This window comes from Prenolepis imparis, unplaced genomic scaffold (genome assembly GCF_030444845.1).
Source record: "Prenolepis imparis isolate NDT839.2.m4 unplaced genomic scaffold, iyPreImpa1.0 SCAF_15, whole genome shotgun sequence".
In the NCBI taxonomy this organism is placed as follows: domain Eukaryota; kingdom Metazoa; phylum Arthropoda; class Insecta; order Hymenoptera; family Formicidae; genus Prenolepis; species Prenolepis imparis.
The window spans coordinates 486,532-505,762 of record NW_028141173.1 but is presented as its reverse complement, the minus strand read 5'-3'; the positions used below and the strand labels follow the sequence as shown (position 1 = coordinate 505,762).

General features: G+C 33.6%; 2 protein-coding genes across 25 annotated transcripts in view; one reads left to right on the top strand and one right to left on the bottom strand.

The window, feature by feature from the left end:
• LOC145946103 (uncharacterized) overlaps positions 1-19,231 on the bottom strand; it is a 198,757-nt gene that overhangs the window by 38,995 nt on the left and 140,531 nt on the right. For 21 of the 24 annotated variants that reach the window (XR_014426980.1, XM_083055526.1, XM_083055525.1 and 18 more), the window contains one exon: positions 1,123-1,278. Coding sequence is in view for 23 of the 24 variants with exons in the window: in XM_083055526.1 (XP_082911652.1) it covers positions 1,123-1,278 (156 nt within the window). In the remaining variant the exon portion in view is untranslated. Of the gene's footprint in view, positions 1-1,121; positions 1,279-19,231 lie in introns of all 24 variants that reach the window. The other 3 variants (XM_083055510.1, XM_083055517.1, XM_083055523.1) reach the window with 1 other exon arrangement.
• LOC145946009 (uncharacterized) lies at positions 3,683-8,115 on the top strand. Its single transcript, XM_083055356.1, has 4 exons — positions 3,683-4,461; positions 5,532-5,637; positions 6,794-7,002; positions 7,158-8,115. Exons 1-4 carry the CDS (start codon positions 4,285-4,287, stop codon positions 7,812-7,814), a joined length of 1,149 nt encoding a protein of 382 aa, XP_082911482.1. The 5' UTR covers positions 3,683-4,284; the 3' UTR covers positions 7,815-8,115.

Genomic DNA, 19,231 nt, shown 5'->3' with positions numbered 1-19,231 from the left:
ATAATATAGCTTTTTACTGATGAATGATCATTATACGAATTCGAACAATTACATTGATAATATTATACGATGAATATTAAGTAATTTTTAAATTGACAATTGATGGTATTCGAATTTATAAAGTTGATTCACTTTGTGGAATTTGCACAATATAATTATCGTTAAAATATCTTTCCATCGTTATGTTCTATATAATCTATATTATTTGTTTTATTTCGCTATGGACAAAGAGCAATATGAGTTTATTATTTTAATTACTCAGTAAATTTAATAATCGATTCGACCAATTTTTAGAGACAAAACGATTAAAAGAGTTCATTTTTCTTAATACGTCGTATAAAGATCGTCTGAATTATGATGTCAGATGATGACAGATGTTTAAGCGTGTTAATTGCATAAGGCAACCAGAATTTTGCCAGAATACAATTCTCTTTCGATTAACAAAAAGAATTAGTCTATTACTAAAATCTTAGCTTTTTTGTAAAACTTTAACAAGAATCAAAGTTGATATTAAAATCTTATTTTGCAAATCATCTTTGTTTTGTAATTTCTGATTTCTGGTCAACTTAATGTAAGGAATCTGAGGGGATGCGAAGTTATGCAGGGAGTGCGCATGTAGATTTCGGAAGAAGAATGTTCCAATGATTCTGTTACATAGAACATGTTACATAGAACATTGGATGCGGGTATGAAGTAAATGTACAGAGAATGCGAAGCGATAAATTCTCATCAATGTCGTGAGCGGTCCAAAAGCGCGGTTTTTAAAAGTACGCGTGATATCTTGTCTATTAGTTTCATTGTAAATATATAATTTAAAAAAAAGAATTTATTTCACAAATTTATATACATATATATATTCATTTTTATTTATTTTCAATCAATATATTTATAATAAATTTCAGACTTCGAGAATTTAGACTAAGAATTTAGACTAAGAATTCAGACTAAGAGAAAAGAAAATACGATTTTGATAACATTATTGGGCCGCTCATCGATGGTCTCGAGGGGGTGAAATTCGTCGGTCGCGAATCTGTTTGCACATCATCGTGTCTATAGACAACGCGACGAAACATACATATATAGGAGTAGGGAAGAGGAGGAAAATGTGGGCATTCGCATACCTGGTGTAGTGAGAGTCTTGGGCTGCGTCGGCGTCGCGTTTGGTCCTCCGACGCTCGACGCCGCCGGGCTGTACGCCCTTAGGAGAGATCCTCCGCGTGGCAGGGTGCTGCTTCCGCCCACGTAATATCCGCTACCGGACGTCGAGTTCTTGGCCGTCTGCAAGCAGAAAAGAAAAATGATTTTGAAAAAAAGGAAGAAAGTTCCTCGCCGATAATCCGGGGAATCGTTTATCATTTTTCTAACACCACCGAGATGGTGGTCGCGATAATTTAATTCATCTGTCAATGAATAATTTTTTACTTTCCATCAATATATAGGTACCCGGATACCAATTGTCTGTTTTTGACACATTGTACTGGGACAATTTTTTTATAACAGCTGCTGGACTTGAACATTTTTATTCGTTATATTTTAAGAAGTTTCCGAATACTTTGTTTCGGACGGAGAAAAGTAGATAAGTTTCAGTACATTTTTAATATTTAAAGTTGTTTTGGGTATCCGGATACCTGTTTATAGAAGGATTAATTTGATAATTGGCAATTGATGCGACAATGTCGGAAACTATCGGTTCTTAAACAATAAATTTGATTCCATGTGCATGATATGCTTTTATGTTTCTTATACCTAGAAAATTTCGACATAAGATATGGATCTTTGCAGACAATTGAAATTTCTACCACGATTATTCGGGACTGCTATCTCCCGAGAAGAATTGCCGAGGTAGATTCTTATCCATGTAAATTCGTTATACGAGAATCTCTCCAAGGCTAGCGCTTTCGCAACAGGTTTTCAAGACTTGGTACCGTTAATGTTAACTTTCCAGACTGTATTTTCCATGCGGGAGTTTTTACGATCACACTTTAACGCATGTGTTACGTATAGACTTCCCGAGGCGTAAAAACTTTCATCAAGCCTGATTAATGGCGGATTTAATTCTTCGTGGTCACGTGCGTAAATTACAGACAAATAAGTTTCTTTTCTAGCACTAAATAATAATACTTGAAATTCTAAGACTTTTAAATAAAAAAAATATTTTTTTTATTTAAAAGTCTTAGATTATTAAGTACAGATATTTGTTACAAGTTTCCATATATGTATCCTTTTGTTAAATGGCACGTGAGTTTATGTTACGAGGCCTTGAACTCTTCCCTGCTTAACTTTCAAGAAAATGCACTCTGAAATGTTCACGTGTGCAATAAAACGCGTTTGTAATTCCGCTACTGCTTGCGGCATGGAATGTTTAAGCAATTTGCCGTATCATCTCGCTTATTCTGCGCTGCGTGTCTCAATAACTTTCCACGGAAGATTAACTTTCCCATATCGATCATACAGTAAAATGTACGCGTGTAGAATGCAGAGATTGCGCGCCTAATTGTATGTATAACAATTTAAGAAAATTAAATTGTTTTTCGCGTATTACATCAGTATAATAATGCGATTACGCAATGTATTGTTCATTCGTTTTATCTATGTATTAAATTTCTTAAAAATCAGAAAAATACATATTATTCTTCAAACAAATAATCTTATAATCTTAACACTTTTTCTTCATAATCTGCTTCATTAATTATTATGCAGAAAATTTTTTTTATTCCATCTGTGTCACATGAAATCAATCAAATAGATCGTGAAAAACACGATAATAAATATTATAGTAAATAGATCGGTTAATGCATACTCAATATCTGGAATCAGATGATCGGTTGCGCATTTCTAACATACCGATCCCACAATTTAACACGTGGGCGACTTCGACGATCTCGTCATTTCTTAGTACAGATAAAAATTACACGCCGTGCGCAGTGGACTTAAAATAGGCCGCCTTAACTTCGCGACTGCCACTACGAAAGGTCCTCCCTCTTACTGATTCCGTACTCGCGTGCTCGCGCTCGACCGATTCACATCGATTTCGCTTTAGTCGTTGTTTACCGTTGTCGAGAGTTCGGTTGGTCGCTTCACACTCGCCGGACGAATAAAAAAAAAGAGGAGAGAAAAAGATAGATCTCTCCATCGATTCCAGAGAGAATAGATCGAAATAAGGGCGCCCTACTTAACGAGAAGCTACAGAGATCAATTGTAAAAAAAAAAAAAAAAAAAAGAGAAAGAGACGTAAACTCCGAGAGAAATTACTCTCTTTGGTGATTCATGTGTATCTTTCTTCGTAGTAAACAATACACGACTCATCAGCGATAATAAGCGCGGAAAAGAAAAAAATAATTGCTTTTCCAGACATCGATCATACATCGAATATGAAGAGAGGAAGATAAATATTCTTCATCTCGCCTTTTGCCCGGGATGTGAAGGGAAGTCCAATGGGCCATTGAAGGGTCGTCTTTCCACTCTTGGACGGCGTGCTTTTAATTATAGAGATCATCAAACGAGGACCAACGAGGAGTTCTGTCGAGGCTTTTGATTGCGCGAATGGGAAAGGAAGGTCGGAGAGAAGGTTATCGCTGCGTTTTGTGCTTTTAGCCGTGAAAGCTATCGGACATCGAGCGAAGAGAGTCGGCAGCAAAGTACCTTTACATTCTTCAGCAAATATGTCAAGTGTCGAGTAAGTCACGAAGTTTTTAGTTTTCTCACTGGCAAGCGAGAGAAATCTTTTTATTTTTCGAGTATATAGATATGAAAAAATTCACCCTCTAAAAATAGCGAGCGGATAAGGAGAAAATCGACGTATCGTTGTTCCGATCGCGAAAACTATCAATCAGCGAGAGATAAGTTACACGAAGAAATTGCGCGAGAAGCAAAGTAAAAAGATCTCGCAACTGATAAAAAAAAATTCGTACGAGTGTAAGATTCGACAGGCGAAAGGAGATGCTAGATAATTTTTCGCAGTTTGACAGGAAGGGTGGACGAGAGGAAAAAGAAGCCTGCATCGTTGCGTGTAAAAAGAGAGAGTATTAGCAGGAAAAGTTGGTGAGAAAAGTTGAGCAGATGTAACGGCGAAAGACAATCCTCTTTTCGTGAGCACGTTCAGATAGACGTGAAATAAGATTAAAATAAGGGGCTGCGAGCCAAGAGATAAAAGGGGAGAGAGAAAGAGAAATCCCGTGAAAAGAAGACGAGGGAAGGTAGTATAAAAACTAAACGGCGAACTTTTGCCGCGAAGCAATTAAAGAAATAACAGTCGGACGCAACGAGAGCGATGATAAGATAAGAATGAAGAAATTCGCGACAAACTTCGGAATTAGTGTTCGCTCGTTTTCGTTCTTCGTCCTCTTAGGTTCGCTTATTGCGCCGATTTCGGGCATCTCGACTGCGCTTGTCGACGCCGAGAAGAATGTCGACGGTACCCCGTTGCACAGCGTCGAATTAACGCAAAAGGGCTACATTCAGGTGAGAAATAATTGGAAAAAAATCTTTACCCCCGTCGAATTTTTTCGTTTCTTATTTATGTAACTGCATTTAGAACATGAGATTTTATTTTCTAACGTAATGAATTATTTAACAAATTAAATTGTTTAATTAAAAAAAATAAATAAATAAAAATAAAATAGAATGGAAAAATTTTAGACACTAAATTTTAAATTAAAAGTGTTGTATTGTTAAGCTTGCAGTTAATAACATGAAGGTTTTTTAATCTTCTACTAGACTCTGTAGAAATTCCCATAATTTCGCTGAAATGCTCGATTAACCAACTAAATTAGCTATAGATTGCGTATTGAAACATTTCGTAATTCAATATTCAAACACATACCGAGAGTAAAAAACTAACTAAAATAAGGGGCAAAAATCCTAAATCGATACGTTGTCGGATATAACGGATACACATTTTTCAACGAAGCATGGAAAATCGCGAGGTTTCTATCGATTACGTGAGAAAAAGAGAGCTATTCCATAACACGTAGAAAAGAAATTGGTTTCACACTGATTGCTTAATTTTAATCGTTCACTGTAAAACATGTCGACCGTGATAAGCTCGTTTCTACATGTACAAGGTGTTTCAAATCTTCTACTATCTAATTCTTTTTTAATCATGCCTAGTCTCTCCGATTGATTTCTAAAGCAAAATTTAGTACACAAATTCTCTTACACTTTCTTTCGACTTTTTATTAACCTTTGTAATTAATTCTCTCGAATAATTTTACTAGGACAGTTTCACTTAAATTTTTTTAAAATAAAATTTCTTTAAATTTTTTTTAAGTTAAATGTTTTAAATTAAATTTTTTTAAAAACTTTTACAAAATTTTCAATAAAATTTCTTTCTAAACATTGCAAGAGTTTCAAGAAGAAACTCTTAAAGAAGATTTAATTTTATGTCGCTTAAAGAATTAAAAAATAAAATAGTATAGACATAAAGCAAAGTGGTAATCACCTGAGACACCTTATACATAGCGTTCGCTCTAATTAGATAGTGGAGCGTGGAGCGGTATACGATGTTCTGGTTAATTATCCCTACTTTTTAGTTTCTCAGATGGGCATTACCCGTGCCGGAAATTCATGAGTTTACATTCTGCCTTTGGATGAAGTCAACGAACCTCGAATATCCACATTCAATCTTTTCCTATTCGAGTAAGTATTATCAATCAGAAATTTTTATTTGATACTTATGTTATGAATAAAATTTTTAACTGAACACATAAACGAGTATCTCGTCGTTTTTTCAAGTTTTCAATTTGTACAAGCATTGTATTTAGAGAACATCTAAAGAATTATTGCGCAAATGCGATGCAGAGACAGTTGACATTTTGCGAAATGTGGGAAATAGAGACTCATTGTTGGACAATTTAATAATGAGATAAGCAGTCTTCACGTGTCATAAGAAATTAAGAGATGTAAAAATTGTTTCTCAATTATATGCCTATAAATAGATCGAGAATAATAGTATGCGTTACATATTGTTATGTGGCTATAGAATTACATCAACATAAATGTAATATCTGCGAACGAGAGATAAGAGGCGTCTACATATGTTCGCGGCGTTTCAGCACTATTTCGCACTTTTATCTTGGAATTGTCTCAACCGCTTTGAGACGGTAATGAGGACTGTTTTCTTACACGAGGCCGCTATTATCTACTCCGGTATTCAACGAACAGTTACACAAGAGTCATTTTCCCGCGGAAAGAGCCGTAACGGGAAAAGTATCTTCGCTCGCGGAAAATCGTCTCTTTGCTTGCGTATTACTTCGTCGTTGCAACTTAACAGTATGTTAATGGACACTTTGCCTCGCGGCATTATTCCTTTTATGTGTGAGAATTAGATGTGCTACGCTGCGTCTCTCCCTGATGAAACGCTAATTGGTCGAATTACAAAATCTCGCGAGATTTAACTACTCTCCAATGGCCGATGTAAACAGAATTTGAATATTTATGACGTAGCGGTCGAGAAAGCTGTCCTTCATGTCACTTTGTTAAACTGTTCCACGAAAATCTCAATCTCCCCTCGTTGTATAATAATATCCTATATGGAAAGCAATCTCTGAGCATATCGTAGAAATTGAGAGATAAAAATTATTCTTTAATTCTATTACTATAAATTTTCAAACTATAAAGAAAAACTAGTTTTATCAGATGATTGAAATAAGAAAAAATTATCTAATCTCTTTATACGAAATTATTAATGGGAAAGATTTGTGCCCCCCAGATGCATAAATTCTGGCTTTATATGTCTCGTTGCACTTTGATCGAGAAAGCAATGTGCAAACATAATCCTCTTTCGTTATCAAAGGGAACGAGCGAGAACGTTTGATTCGATCTTGGATATCATCGCGCGGAAGAAGCATTCACCTGGAAATCGGCGGTGTGGAGGTATTTCGAAGGTCGGTTCGTATACAAGAGCATCGCTGGTATCACATATGTCAAAGCTGGGAGAATCGGGTCGGTCGTTACGCTCTATGGCTCGACGGACATTTGGAGGTGCAAGGTCATCTCGAGGAGGTATAGATCGTATACTCATCCTTAAGATACCTATAAATTTTAGGCTAAATTTTTGAATAATTTAAATTCAGATTACGAGATGCACAAATCTCGGTTACTGATATTATCGGTGAAAATTTTGTTTTATTCCAAGTTAATAGAAGACTATCTTGCAGATGATCGAATACGTGATCCCGGGAGGCGGCGATATCGTCTTAGGTCAAGAATATACGGATTTCGATAAAGGGCTAGAAGAGGGCATCGAGGGTTCGGTCTTGGGATTTAATCTTTTGCTGGCCTCGGCGTTCGATTCTCTCGATAACAGCCATCAAAGGTCCTTATTCCGTTCGATCAATGGAACTACGGATCAGGCCACGCTTCCCCTCATCACTCAGGCAATCAGGATGAAAATGGCGAGGCGCGATTCGGATCTCAGAGCGACACGTGCACTCGACAGACTGATTTCGACGCGATTTGCGCTCAGTCCTAATTGGTCCCGCAGAATCTTTCAGCAGAGTTCGTCAACCGTCTCGCCGCTGTCGCGTCGATCAAATATCGTCAATGGCACACGGAAAGAAAAGACATTGCCGATTCGTAGAAACGCGATCACCTTTGTCGATGACCTGACCGAAGAAATCGACCTACCCGGAAAACTGTCGAACGACCCTTTGGGTCTGCAGTTAATAAAATTGTCCTACGTCCGCTGCCAGTTAGGCAGAGGTAGCCCTCCCATAGGTGGTTCGTTAATGTTGATTTCTTGGAGCAGAACACCCGTAAGGATATTCGGCGGTGCCACCATAAAAAGTGTCGGCGATGAGTGTGGTAAATTTTAAAAGATTTTTCTCTCATATTATATCAAAACGGAATGCGTATAATTAAAAGCTGCTTTTCATAAAAAAAAGGATGGTTTACCATAAAAGAGTTTGTTAAAAAATTAAGATTATTAAGCTCAAAAGTTATTAATTTTTTAATTTCTCTCATTGTTAGTAAAGTAGAATGTCTCCGTGCGTCTAAAAAAATTAATTTAAACAATAATGATTTATACGAATGTGTTTGAGTAGAATGTATTATATTTTCATTATTTTTAATATTCTTAAAATTTTTTTTGTAATATTCTGTTTTGTTATGAGTTAATAGAGATATACCAGTACATTAATTTTGAAAACGCGTGATAAGCGTATTCTGTTTACGTAATCTTCAATTTAAGTCTATTCCTTTCCTCTACATTTTACGTAGAACGTTAATTTCCATGTGTTTTCTTTATAAAAGATTTTTCAAAAATATCTTTATATAGAACATATTTTTGCATTATTTGTAAGAATTTCCAAATTTTCCACCTTTTTAGTGCCATCGTAGCAAGCTTTGTTGCAGTCACTGATAAACGATAAGCGTAGGCGAATTTAATAGTTTCAGCTTCGTTAATGCTCTTACGAGTAAATACTCTTGTAACTTTGATTGCACGATTTCAAAGTTTCAAGTCGCGTATTTACGGTTCAACTAAAAGCTCCACCCGCAATCGCTGATCTCGCTTCACGTATGCGCACTCGCGTTGTGCGTTAATTAATTCCATGAAATTTCCTCCAACACAATCGAGGTCGCGAAAGATAAATATAAATGTCCCATAAAAAAACCGCGACTCTTTTCTGTCTGGCAAAGTTGTCAAGCTTCAAAGAGCTTACTGTAGCTACTGCTACAAAATTAAGCAAGTTACAAATCGCGATAATAAATCTGTATTTTATTTATCAAGTAGAGGAAAAGTCAAGTCAGACAAATCGTATGTTTAAAATCATCCTAATAAGAATAAAAATTACATATACATATACAATTTTCTTATTTTAGTCCATTTTAGCATTAAAATTAGTGGTTGTAAGTTAAACCCTCAACGGTGGTTTAAAATAAAACGTACAAATTTATATTATAAGAAATTCTATTACGAGGCTAATTTATGTTTCATTTTTTACTAAGTTGACTTTTGAGAATTCTTCAGCGCGTATTTCCTACAAGAGATTTCGCAAGAAAGTAGCTACGCCATTGTAAACGTTTAGCAGCGTCTCTTTTGTAAGCGGAATTTCGATGCTGACATCGCGGATATTCCGTTGACATTGATAACGCAACTGAACGAACGTTCGAAGATCCGGCAGGAGACGCTTCTCGCCGGTGGCGAACGTTGAATGCGCGCCGGATGTTGAAATTCCGTTTTCATTTCTCGCAATCCGGATCGCCGCCGGCGAATAAAACGTACTTATTCAATCTCCATGTAACTCACGCTACTTTCCTAGTGTAGACATAGTACTTCTATTTATGTAGACATAGTATTTCATGTATTTCTACCTCTATAACGATCATACGTTCTTGTAATTTTCCTGCGCTAATGCTAGTGTCCTAATATAGAATATTAAAAGCCATGTAATCTTTAGATCGTTGAAAGTAGTCTTGCATAAAGATTACTTTATTCGACTATAATATGTTTAGAATATAAATATATTTTTCAGAATTTAGATGTTTTCTTTTTTTTTTTTTTTTAGAAACATTACACACATTTCTACCTCTTCTTTTCTGCTTATAAATGTATATATAATAAATATATACATACTTATTAATATATATATATGTGTTTATTAAATAATATATTTTGCGAGAAATAAGTTATTGCTGCGAGATAAGATTACTGCACACATGTTACACACATCTAATTAGGAATCACTAATTAAACTAATTACACTAATCATTACTATATCACGCCATTGGCATTGCAAAGCTACAATGCCAAATACAGTTCAGTAACAGAATTACATAATTCAATTACGTCAACCATGCGTTTTCTCTCCGGCTCTACTTTATTTGGCGAATTTCGAGCGCCAGTTCACAGAGCACTCATTTGTGCGATCTCTCTCTCTCTCTTTCTCTTTCCCTTGCAAAGTCATTCCTATGACCATTTGAAGAGCATATTACGTTTTACGACACATGCGACGGAATCAGATAGAAAGAAAAAACGACACTTTATTCTCTCCACGCTTTCGCTATTAGGCAACGTGCGATCTGCGTATTTTTGTTTTATTTCAACGATATCTGCAGGTCTCTGTGACATTAGATGTTCTCGCGAAGATAAAATTTGCAGATATTAATGTTACGTCGTAACCAAGGCGGGATATTTGCAAGATATGAGGGCAAAAGTATCCCTTCATTTGCGCGAATATTTTCCTCCCACCGAAAAAAGAAAAAAATGGAAAAAAAAAATAAAAGCTTAAAAATAAAGGGAGTTTAGATTTTTAAGAAATAATAAGAATAATAACAATTATATTGCATATTTTGTAAATTAAATAATAAATACACATTCAATATTTTATACAAAATTGTTGTATTAATTTCGTTATTTTTTTATTTTACCGTTCAGTTAATTTCACATTTTGTACAATCCCGTATCATGTACACATGAGCATCATGCATAATGCATCCGTCTACGCGAAAAGTAAAAGCATAAATGCACGTTTGTTGCCTATTACGCGTTCGATTATCTTGAATATTCCCGTTTTGCAAAACAATTTTGATGATTCTCAATTAAATGCCAATTAGTAATAATATTAATATAATCGCTAAAATGATTAGTATCCCCCATATTAGTAGACAACTTAATTTTTTAGTAGATTGCAATGGCAATTGTAGCTAATAAATGTGTCAACAAATTATGTTAATATAAATATAATTGTTGATCGCAAAAATACATATGTTTGATTGTTATTATGTATTATACATATATGAGATATTAAAAGATGAAAAAGAGATATCGTGAATATCTTTAAAGAGATATCGTGGATACTATTTTAAAGAGTATAGTTCTTACGAAACTAATAAAGATAAAAAAATTCAATGAAGATTAGGTCAGCAAATTATTAATGTAATAACTATTAACAGGTCAACCAATCAAGAGCTTGTAATGTGATGCATTATTCGCAAACGTGCTTTAGTAGTTCATTAAACAAGAGAATTTGGCTATAGTTCAAACCGAGTTAATGTGTGCTGCTAATAATTCAGAGGTATATGTTTATGCTTGTCAAGAATTTTAAAATCTATTATAAAACGACGTAAAATACTACATGTTATATATTTTCCTCCTACAAAACAATTTATATAATTTTAACCATTTTGTTCAAATTATTCTAGTAGATAATTTTTTAACGTTATAATCTTGTCCTTTTTAATGAAATAAATTTAAAAAAAATTAAATCTTAAAATCTCTGTTAAAATCTCGATAAATAATAAGCAAACAAATCAAAAGTCACGGTGTGACTACTATATATTATATATATCTTAGTCTGTCAAGTTTAATTTGAGTTTTCACTATTACAAATCTAATGCAATAAATTCTGTAGCAGTTATACAACATTGCGTGATATATAGCTTCAAGGATGAGAGAAATTTAATTTCGCCATTAAAAAAAAAAAAAAAATGAATGAGTCTCTCAAGCGATACGTAATCATGTGTATGCGAAATATGTAATTCTTTCTATTACAACATTTACACGACATCGCGATCATCGTGTCTATCTGAAATAACTATCGCAATACCGTGTAACGAGCGACAGGCGTGGTGCTTATATAACATGCATAATTAAAAACTGCGTATGATATATCCGCTCATCCGCATCCGTTAAATCATATGAACAAGTCCAACCACTTTCACATCTATGACTGATATACAAGATTTCGAGATTAACGACCGTTGAAGTAGATGATAACGAGATGATATTTTATACAAAATATATAAAATATTATTGTTTGTTACTTTTTTCTTAAAACACAGTAGTAACACACAATATTGTAATAATATATTATATTACTCAAAAGTTGCCCAACTTAAATTGTGATATTAATTTCATAATTTCTTTTCTTATTTTTATTTATTAAATATGACAAAATAAACTTTTATTTATACGCGGAAAAAAAATTACGTGTACATATAATTTGCGAAAATATATATTGTAAAATTTAATAATTTCATGCAAAAAAAGATTACACGTATATGCTATGGTTCACACACAACAAGCCTTTCATATTTTGCACAATGTATATCTCAGCATATTGTATACGTATTATATGTATATATTCGTCTCGTATTTCACCAGACTTTTTAAAACTAAAAAATTATACGCTTTCACCAAAATCGCTTATATCATATTCACGATCGTGATAACAGTATCTCTCTTCTCATTTTAATAAATACCACTACATTTTTTAGCGCGTTTGCAAAATTAAATCTACTATTCACAATAAATTTTATTGTTTAATGTATGTATTTTTTATGTTTCATTTATATTTCTAGGAAATCTTACTGACCTAATTAAAAAAAATCTTCAAATGAGTATTCAGGTTTGCTATGTCCACTATTTTGTAAGCTCATGACAGATATCGAAAATATTGTTTAGAAGAGGAGAGATATCTGTGGCAAAAAACTACAGACATATAATTTACATATATTACGAATCAAATATAAGTGAATCTATCGAGATTTTTAATAAGCGAAGAAATAAGAAAATAAAAAAAAAATACCGATGAATTGATACAATTATGCGGACAATTGCATGAACGTGAATTTCGAACTGTTCTTAACGACGTTGTGTAACATGGAAACGGAATTCGACCTACCTATCTCATTTGGAATAAAAATACGACCGTTGTTAATTTGTCTTACGGAATGCACGAGCCGTTGACTTTTATTTTCTGTGGAAAATTTTTGCGCGAATGATATTTTACACAGAAATCGATTATGTTTTTCCCGTGATTAGCCGAGATACCGATTATACGACTACATAAATATCAGGCTGCATATAATAATTGTGTATGAATTAAGTTTTATACATGTACAAATAAGTGATTAAATAAAACTGTTGTATAAATTAGAACATAAGACAAAATATATAATTTATTTGCACATATAAATTATCTATTAAAAAGATAAAAAAGAAAAAGTTTATAAATATACCCTTGTAATTTCATAATTTTCTTCATTAATTTAAATTTATGATTATCTTAACTCTTATTAGATTTAGCAATTTTGTTTCATATTTTTCATACATTTAATAATCACAAAAATATCTTGTTTTAAAAATATTTAAATCTGTTTTAAAAATTACTGTTTTTATTAAAGCTACTACTTTATATATTCTATTGAATTTATGTAGGTATTATTTTAATTTATATACACCACTACATTACTGCATTATTTAATACAGTGTTGCATTTAATGCAATGTTAAAAATTAACGACGTTGGAAGGAAATATTGCAGTAGCAAACAGTGCAAATGAACATTTTACGTTATATTAAAGAGGTGTTAAAATAAAACGAAATTTATATTAAAAAAAAACTCATAATAATATGTTGCAGTTTATTTGAGCAGACTGTTTAATAATTAAATATATTCCATTCGCGTATAATTATAGGGGTCCTAATGTGTAATGGTAGCACGTGCACGATATCATTTAAATTTAAAACATAGCCTCCATACAACACAACAAAAAATCAACACCATTCGTTAATTACTGGGTCGCCAAACGCAATATCTACGTATTTTTTTGTGGCATTTAACGAGGCTGTTCCACATTCAACGAAGCGAGTGGCCTACTCCTAACTGACTTCTCCCATCATGCGATAATTGTAAATTTCTACGACTCGCCTTCAACATAGCCATAGCCGCATAGCCATTATTATTATTATTATTATTAATAAAACTTTTAACGACGTGTCGCGCACATTTATAATCTATTAAAAATATCCTATTATGAAGCTTATAGATCTGCCGTGTGAGAGAAGAAGAGCGTGATTAATTCGCGACGACTTGTAATTTGCACTTATCCGATCGTACTATAGAAGCGATAACAAGCGAAGGGTAATTATAACTCACGTAGTAAACGTTACTTCACCCGAGCAACGGGTTAATTACAAGTTGAAAATAATTGTACGATCAAATAAATGAAGCATTTATATGATTGCAAAACCCACCACACTGCTTGTATCACAATTCTTTCTTTCTGTATGTGTATTTCTATATTTTGTATACATTTTTTCTGCATTTATATATTTATATAATTTTTTTTATGATTACAATATATCGTCGAGACAAAAATTGTGTAAAATTCATAAATAATGCATAATAAATTATATATAATTATAAATTTATATTATTTAAAAATGCATATATAATGCATGTTAATTATTAATATATAACATAATTAATGCCTATGAATTAAAAAAATTTATAAATAATGCATGTAATAACGTATTATATACATAAATATATACATAAATGTTAATTTAAAAAAAATGAAAAAAATTGTAGTCTGTACACACGGCATCTCAAAATTCCCTCAAAGATACATCGATCGGTTCTAACAAGTGCTCAAACAAGTACCATCGCTATCTGACATACACGGTCGCGTTTCTGTACAGTATAATTACATACGCGGATCGACTTTCGTTTTTCAGGGTAAAGTCATCCTTTCGCCGGTATACTGTCGGTTAGGTTTCTTCCGGTATTTGATAAAAAGAGAAACGTTTTGGTAGACAGGCACTATAGGTGAGAGGAAAGAGAGATAGAAGAGAAGAAAAGGGAAGGGGGGAGGGGGAAGGCAATCAAAGATCTGTATTTTTTTCTACAACCCAACATTTCCCGCGAGTTTCCCTTCACATCGGAGTATAGATAAACAGATACGAGTTACGCTTGTACGGTCGTCTGACTAGAGACTTTCTTTCTAGAGGACATCGCGACCGACTTCCGGTAAAGATACGTAGGTGATTGTTTAAATTCAGATAACGGAGCTATCGAATTATGCAGCGCAATGTATCTTCTATTCATGTTATTAAGGCTCCCTCAAAAGCTATTATTTCGACGAAATAAAAGAAAAGAAAAATTTATAATTAGTTTGTTGGAAATAGATATATAGAAAGATTATTTTTTAAATATTAATTTCTTTTAATTCCTTAATTTATTAGAATAAAAAATATGGAATGCTCAAGTCGATCGCAAAGAATAAAATTTTTTTTGACTAATTTTACGAAGGTACACGAGCGAATAATTTGTTTGAAATTATTTTAATTCTCAGATGTTCATTTCGAGTAGAGAAAAAAAAATTACGTTAATTGGAATCGTAACTTTCGTCGAGTCCAAGATTGTAATTTATTAGCGAGCGAAAGATAAATTTATATTGGTCCTATTATTATAACCGACCATGCGTGTCGAAGCTCGTTAAGAGAAATCGGCAATTTGTAATGAGAAAAAAAGCACACATAATTAAAAGCTCGATCGAAAAATACGAAGGCTCGCACGTATCAGTGAATCGTTTGACCTCGTTCAATGACTTTCGACAAGCGTATTATGTACGTGTTCACAATGCATGAATATCAAGTACAAGGATATTCCCTTTCCCCAATCTCGCTCTGCTGTAAATACAGAGTGTTGGTGGGTGAAATTATATATTTTTTTCCTTTCACGAGAGTATACATTTATTGTTTCGCAATCTGAATGTCGAACACTGCAAATTAATACAGTTACAAAACTTATACTCTCTTGTGTCTACAGAGAATGAAAAAGAATTTCCTAAACTTTTAGATACGATTCTATGGAATTGACATAAATTTAGTCACGAAATATGTCATCCAGACGCGAATTTAATATCTCGCGCAGATAGGCAAAACTAGTACAGATAATAATCGTTGCAATTAAGCAATGATAGGGTCAAATGAATCTAGACTTTTCATGGCATGTCGGGCAATTATTGCTACGTTATAAGTTGTGTAACGAGCTTGAAATTTGCTTCGATTAATCCTGCTAATTAATAAAACGATCATCGAAATTATATAACGCAGAATCTTTCTCGTTTCTTCCTAGTTTCTCGCGCATAAAAACATATAAGTTAAATTATCTGTAAAATGCTCAGCTGTTTTTAATGTTTTTAATGTTATAATATTCTAAATTTGTATATATATCGAATCCTTAAATTGTTATTCGTGTATCATTCTGAATTCCTCCTGAACTCTTTTTTAAACATTTTTATTCAAAAGATTGATTCTTAGAACAGTTAGAAAAAAAGAATTATGATAATATTGAAATATATTCATATTATAAAAGTATAAATTTTAATGAAATGCGTTTAATTTCTAAAAAAAAACTTAATTAAAAAGAAACGCTCCGTCAGAAAATTCGTGACAAAATTGAGGAAATATTTCGTCATTGTTTTCATTTTAAGACACTTGTAACTAATTAGTGTAACACGAAAGAGCATAAATAAGAGAGTATAGTTAAACAATTGCATGACTGTTTTACATCGATGCCTTTATACACACATCCGGCGGGAAATAACACGCAACGAAATGGGCTAATATTATATATTATGCCGCAATAGTTTGTGAAATAAATGCAAGTGCATTAATTAAAACAGTAACGGCAATTGCAACGAATTGATTATCAAACGGTCTTCCACGCGAGTTTTCATCGCTGCACTTGATGCAAAAAGTATGTCAAGAAAACGCATGGGCGTTTGAAATGTAAATGCGATTGCAACGCATTGTGTATTTACGTCTATGCTCTGTTTATGTATTACAACGCATGTAACAACCATTTAAATTACAATGTACTATACATACTTTTTATGAAACTTATAATAAAATTAGTATATAATTAGAAGAAAATGTGTGCATAAAATACTCTTGAGAATCGAAGATGCTTCGATAAACATTTCGATAGTAATCAGACAAAATTAAATAAATGAGGAACGCGTTATGTAAAAGCAATAAAATGCAAAAGTTCGATTGAACTGAATTAGTCGATCACAGTTCAAATTGAGACCGATCAGATAATTCAATATTGCCCTGATGAATTTCGATGACACAGGAAGGTCGAAATGGAGTCGCAACTCGATCATTGAGTTTCGTGGGAAACACGGTCGGTCGAGCGTTTACTCCACTTCCACTTTTCCCCTCATTAGCATCCCGAGTGACGCAAATAAACGTAATAAACTGTTGGTGAGTCATAATTCCTCAAACGCTACCCGCTGAAATGCGCGAAACCCCTAACGCGCTGGCAGACAAACTCTCTGGAAGCCCACTCGATAAAATCGGATTTTCTCTGCCACCACACTCTACGTTGGGAAAGATCCTGCATGTAGCACACGGTTTATGTAACGCGATCAACGATCCCGAGAGAGGGAGAGAGAAAAAAAGAGAAAGAGGGAAAAGATTTTTTGGCGGAACAGCATTGTGCATTCTCTCGATCCGGTTTTGAAACCCGATGAAGCCGATACGCGTGTGGCACCAGTTACACGACACGTAACCGAGCAGGATGTCATTACATGAGATATATCACGGGCGCGTCAATTATAAATAAATGAGCTGATATCCCGAATTCAATGATTCAATGAACTTTCGTGTGTGAAAAATATATTACGCGAGAAAAAACGCACAATTAACTTTCTTTTTTCGTATAAGTCACTGATTTAAGATTTCAAACTAATTTAAATGAAATTATCGAGACTATTCTTCTTCTTTTTATTATGAATTATAATAATTATTATTATCAAATCTATCTGCTGAAAACTTAATGCATTTAAAATTTAACTTATAATTTAATTTATATTTCAAAAAGAAATATTCTTTTCAACACTCGGAATAATTTTGTATGTTTGATCAACTTATTTAATTTTAATTTGTCACAAATATTCATTAATATTCGATTATCATATGCAAAATAATTCGTATAACATGATACTGACATAATTATCGTCAACAGTAAAAGTGACAATATTTCTTAGTTATACAACGATGTTTATCGTTGTCAACCGGTCATCATTTGTGTGTCGTAACGAAGATATCACGGGTAAAATGAGAGAAAGGACGACTCGCGTATGCAGCTCCTAGCTCCGGTTTTGATAAATACTTAATCTCGCCGGTAGCTCTGTTATGATCTAGAAAGGAAATTCTTTCGGCCCGTCCGTTCAACCTCGACCGGATTCTTCGATCCTTAGCCGTGAGGCATCCTCCCGCTACCTCGAAAGCTGGATATTCGGGTCTGGATCGAGGTGTTTCGCAATTTCTTTATACTAGTTTCTCTTATACTTTGTACGGTACACTTTACCACGTTTCTGCTCACTTTCTATAGCGGAGGAGAGCACCGAGAAGGGAAAAAAGATTGTGGTCGTCGCGCGGTGACGACACGTTCACCGCGCCTTCGTTGAGGCTGTCCACCTTCCTCAGGTAGACCAAATTTCCGATACTCAATCGCGTTCGCGTCTTTTCGGTTCGTTTTAGCGGTTACTCTCTTAGGAGAGAGTCTAAAGATAAATTTGAAACCTAATTCTTTTCGTCCAATTAATAATGTGTGTTACAAAGCTACTTTGTTATATCGAACATTCAAATATATTATTCGTCAATTGTATAACATATCCGATTGTATAATATCTGTTATACAAATTTTATTACATTTTTGTGAAAGTCTCAAAGAGTTCCGATCGGAAATTAAGATGTCGTCAATATTCATTCGAGAAGAAGTTGGAGATAAAGAAATCTATCTTCGTTATAAGAAATCTATCTTCGTTATAAGAAATCTATGGCTCATGGAGATTATCCAGCACGTTACGCTCATCAGCCAAATATGTATGCAAATTAATGGCCGATGCGTACATCCGCTGTCATCTCCGATTATGCGGATTATTCAAGTAGTCGTCTTCGCGTCTCGAAAGTGTCTTTTAGTTTCACGAGCAAACGACGCTATAAAGGCTTCCGGCAATCAATCGCGAATATGGAAATAACTCGATAAATCTCCATAGCAGAAGGATCGGTGACATATATAATATATATTGCATATATATCGATCGACGTCGTTTCAACGGGATTCAATAAACTGTTCACTGTCAGCAAGCACCGCTATCTAGCGTTATTATCTCTTCGATTGAAATTCACGCGACATGCGGGCCTGTTGTAAAACGGAATTCGATCTCATCCCGATCAGATTTGACAATTACACGCCATGTAACATATAAAATACTAGAGAAAGTAAAAAGCAAAGAGAAATGCCTCTCATCTATCTTATATTGCCTCTCATCTTCAGTTTAATAAATACAAATTTTAATGTTGCTTAATATATAATTAAAATCGTGAAATTAAATAATTATTTAAAAATAGTGACAGTAATATAGTAGCTTTTGTCGCAATAAAATAATTTCATAAATGTTTTAGAATAAAATAAATAAGGGTCAACAACATA

Coding starts and splice junctions, on each gene's coding strand:
- LOC145946009 (XM_083055356.1), top strand. CDS start 4,285: ATGAAGAAATTCGCGACAAACTTCGGAATTAGTGTTCGCTCGTTTTCG. Junction 4,462..5,531: donor CGCAAAAGGGCTACATTCAG/GTGAGAAATAAT, acceptor CCTACTTTTTAG/TTTCTCAGATGGGCATTACC. Junction 5,638..6,793: donor TTCAATCTTTTCCTATTCGA/GTAAGTATTATC, acceptor TCGTTATCAAAG/GGAACGAGCGAGAACGTTTG.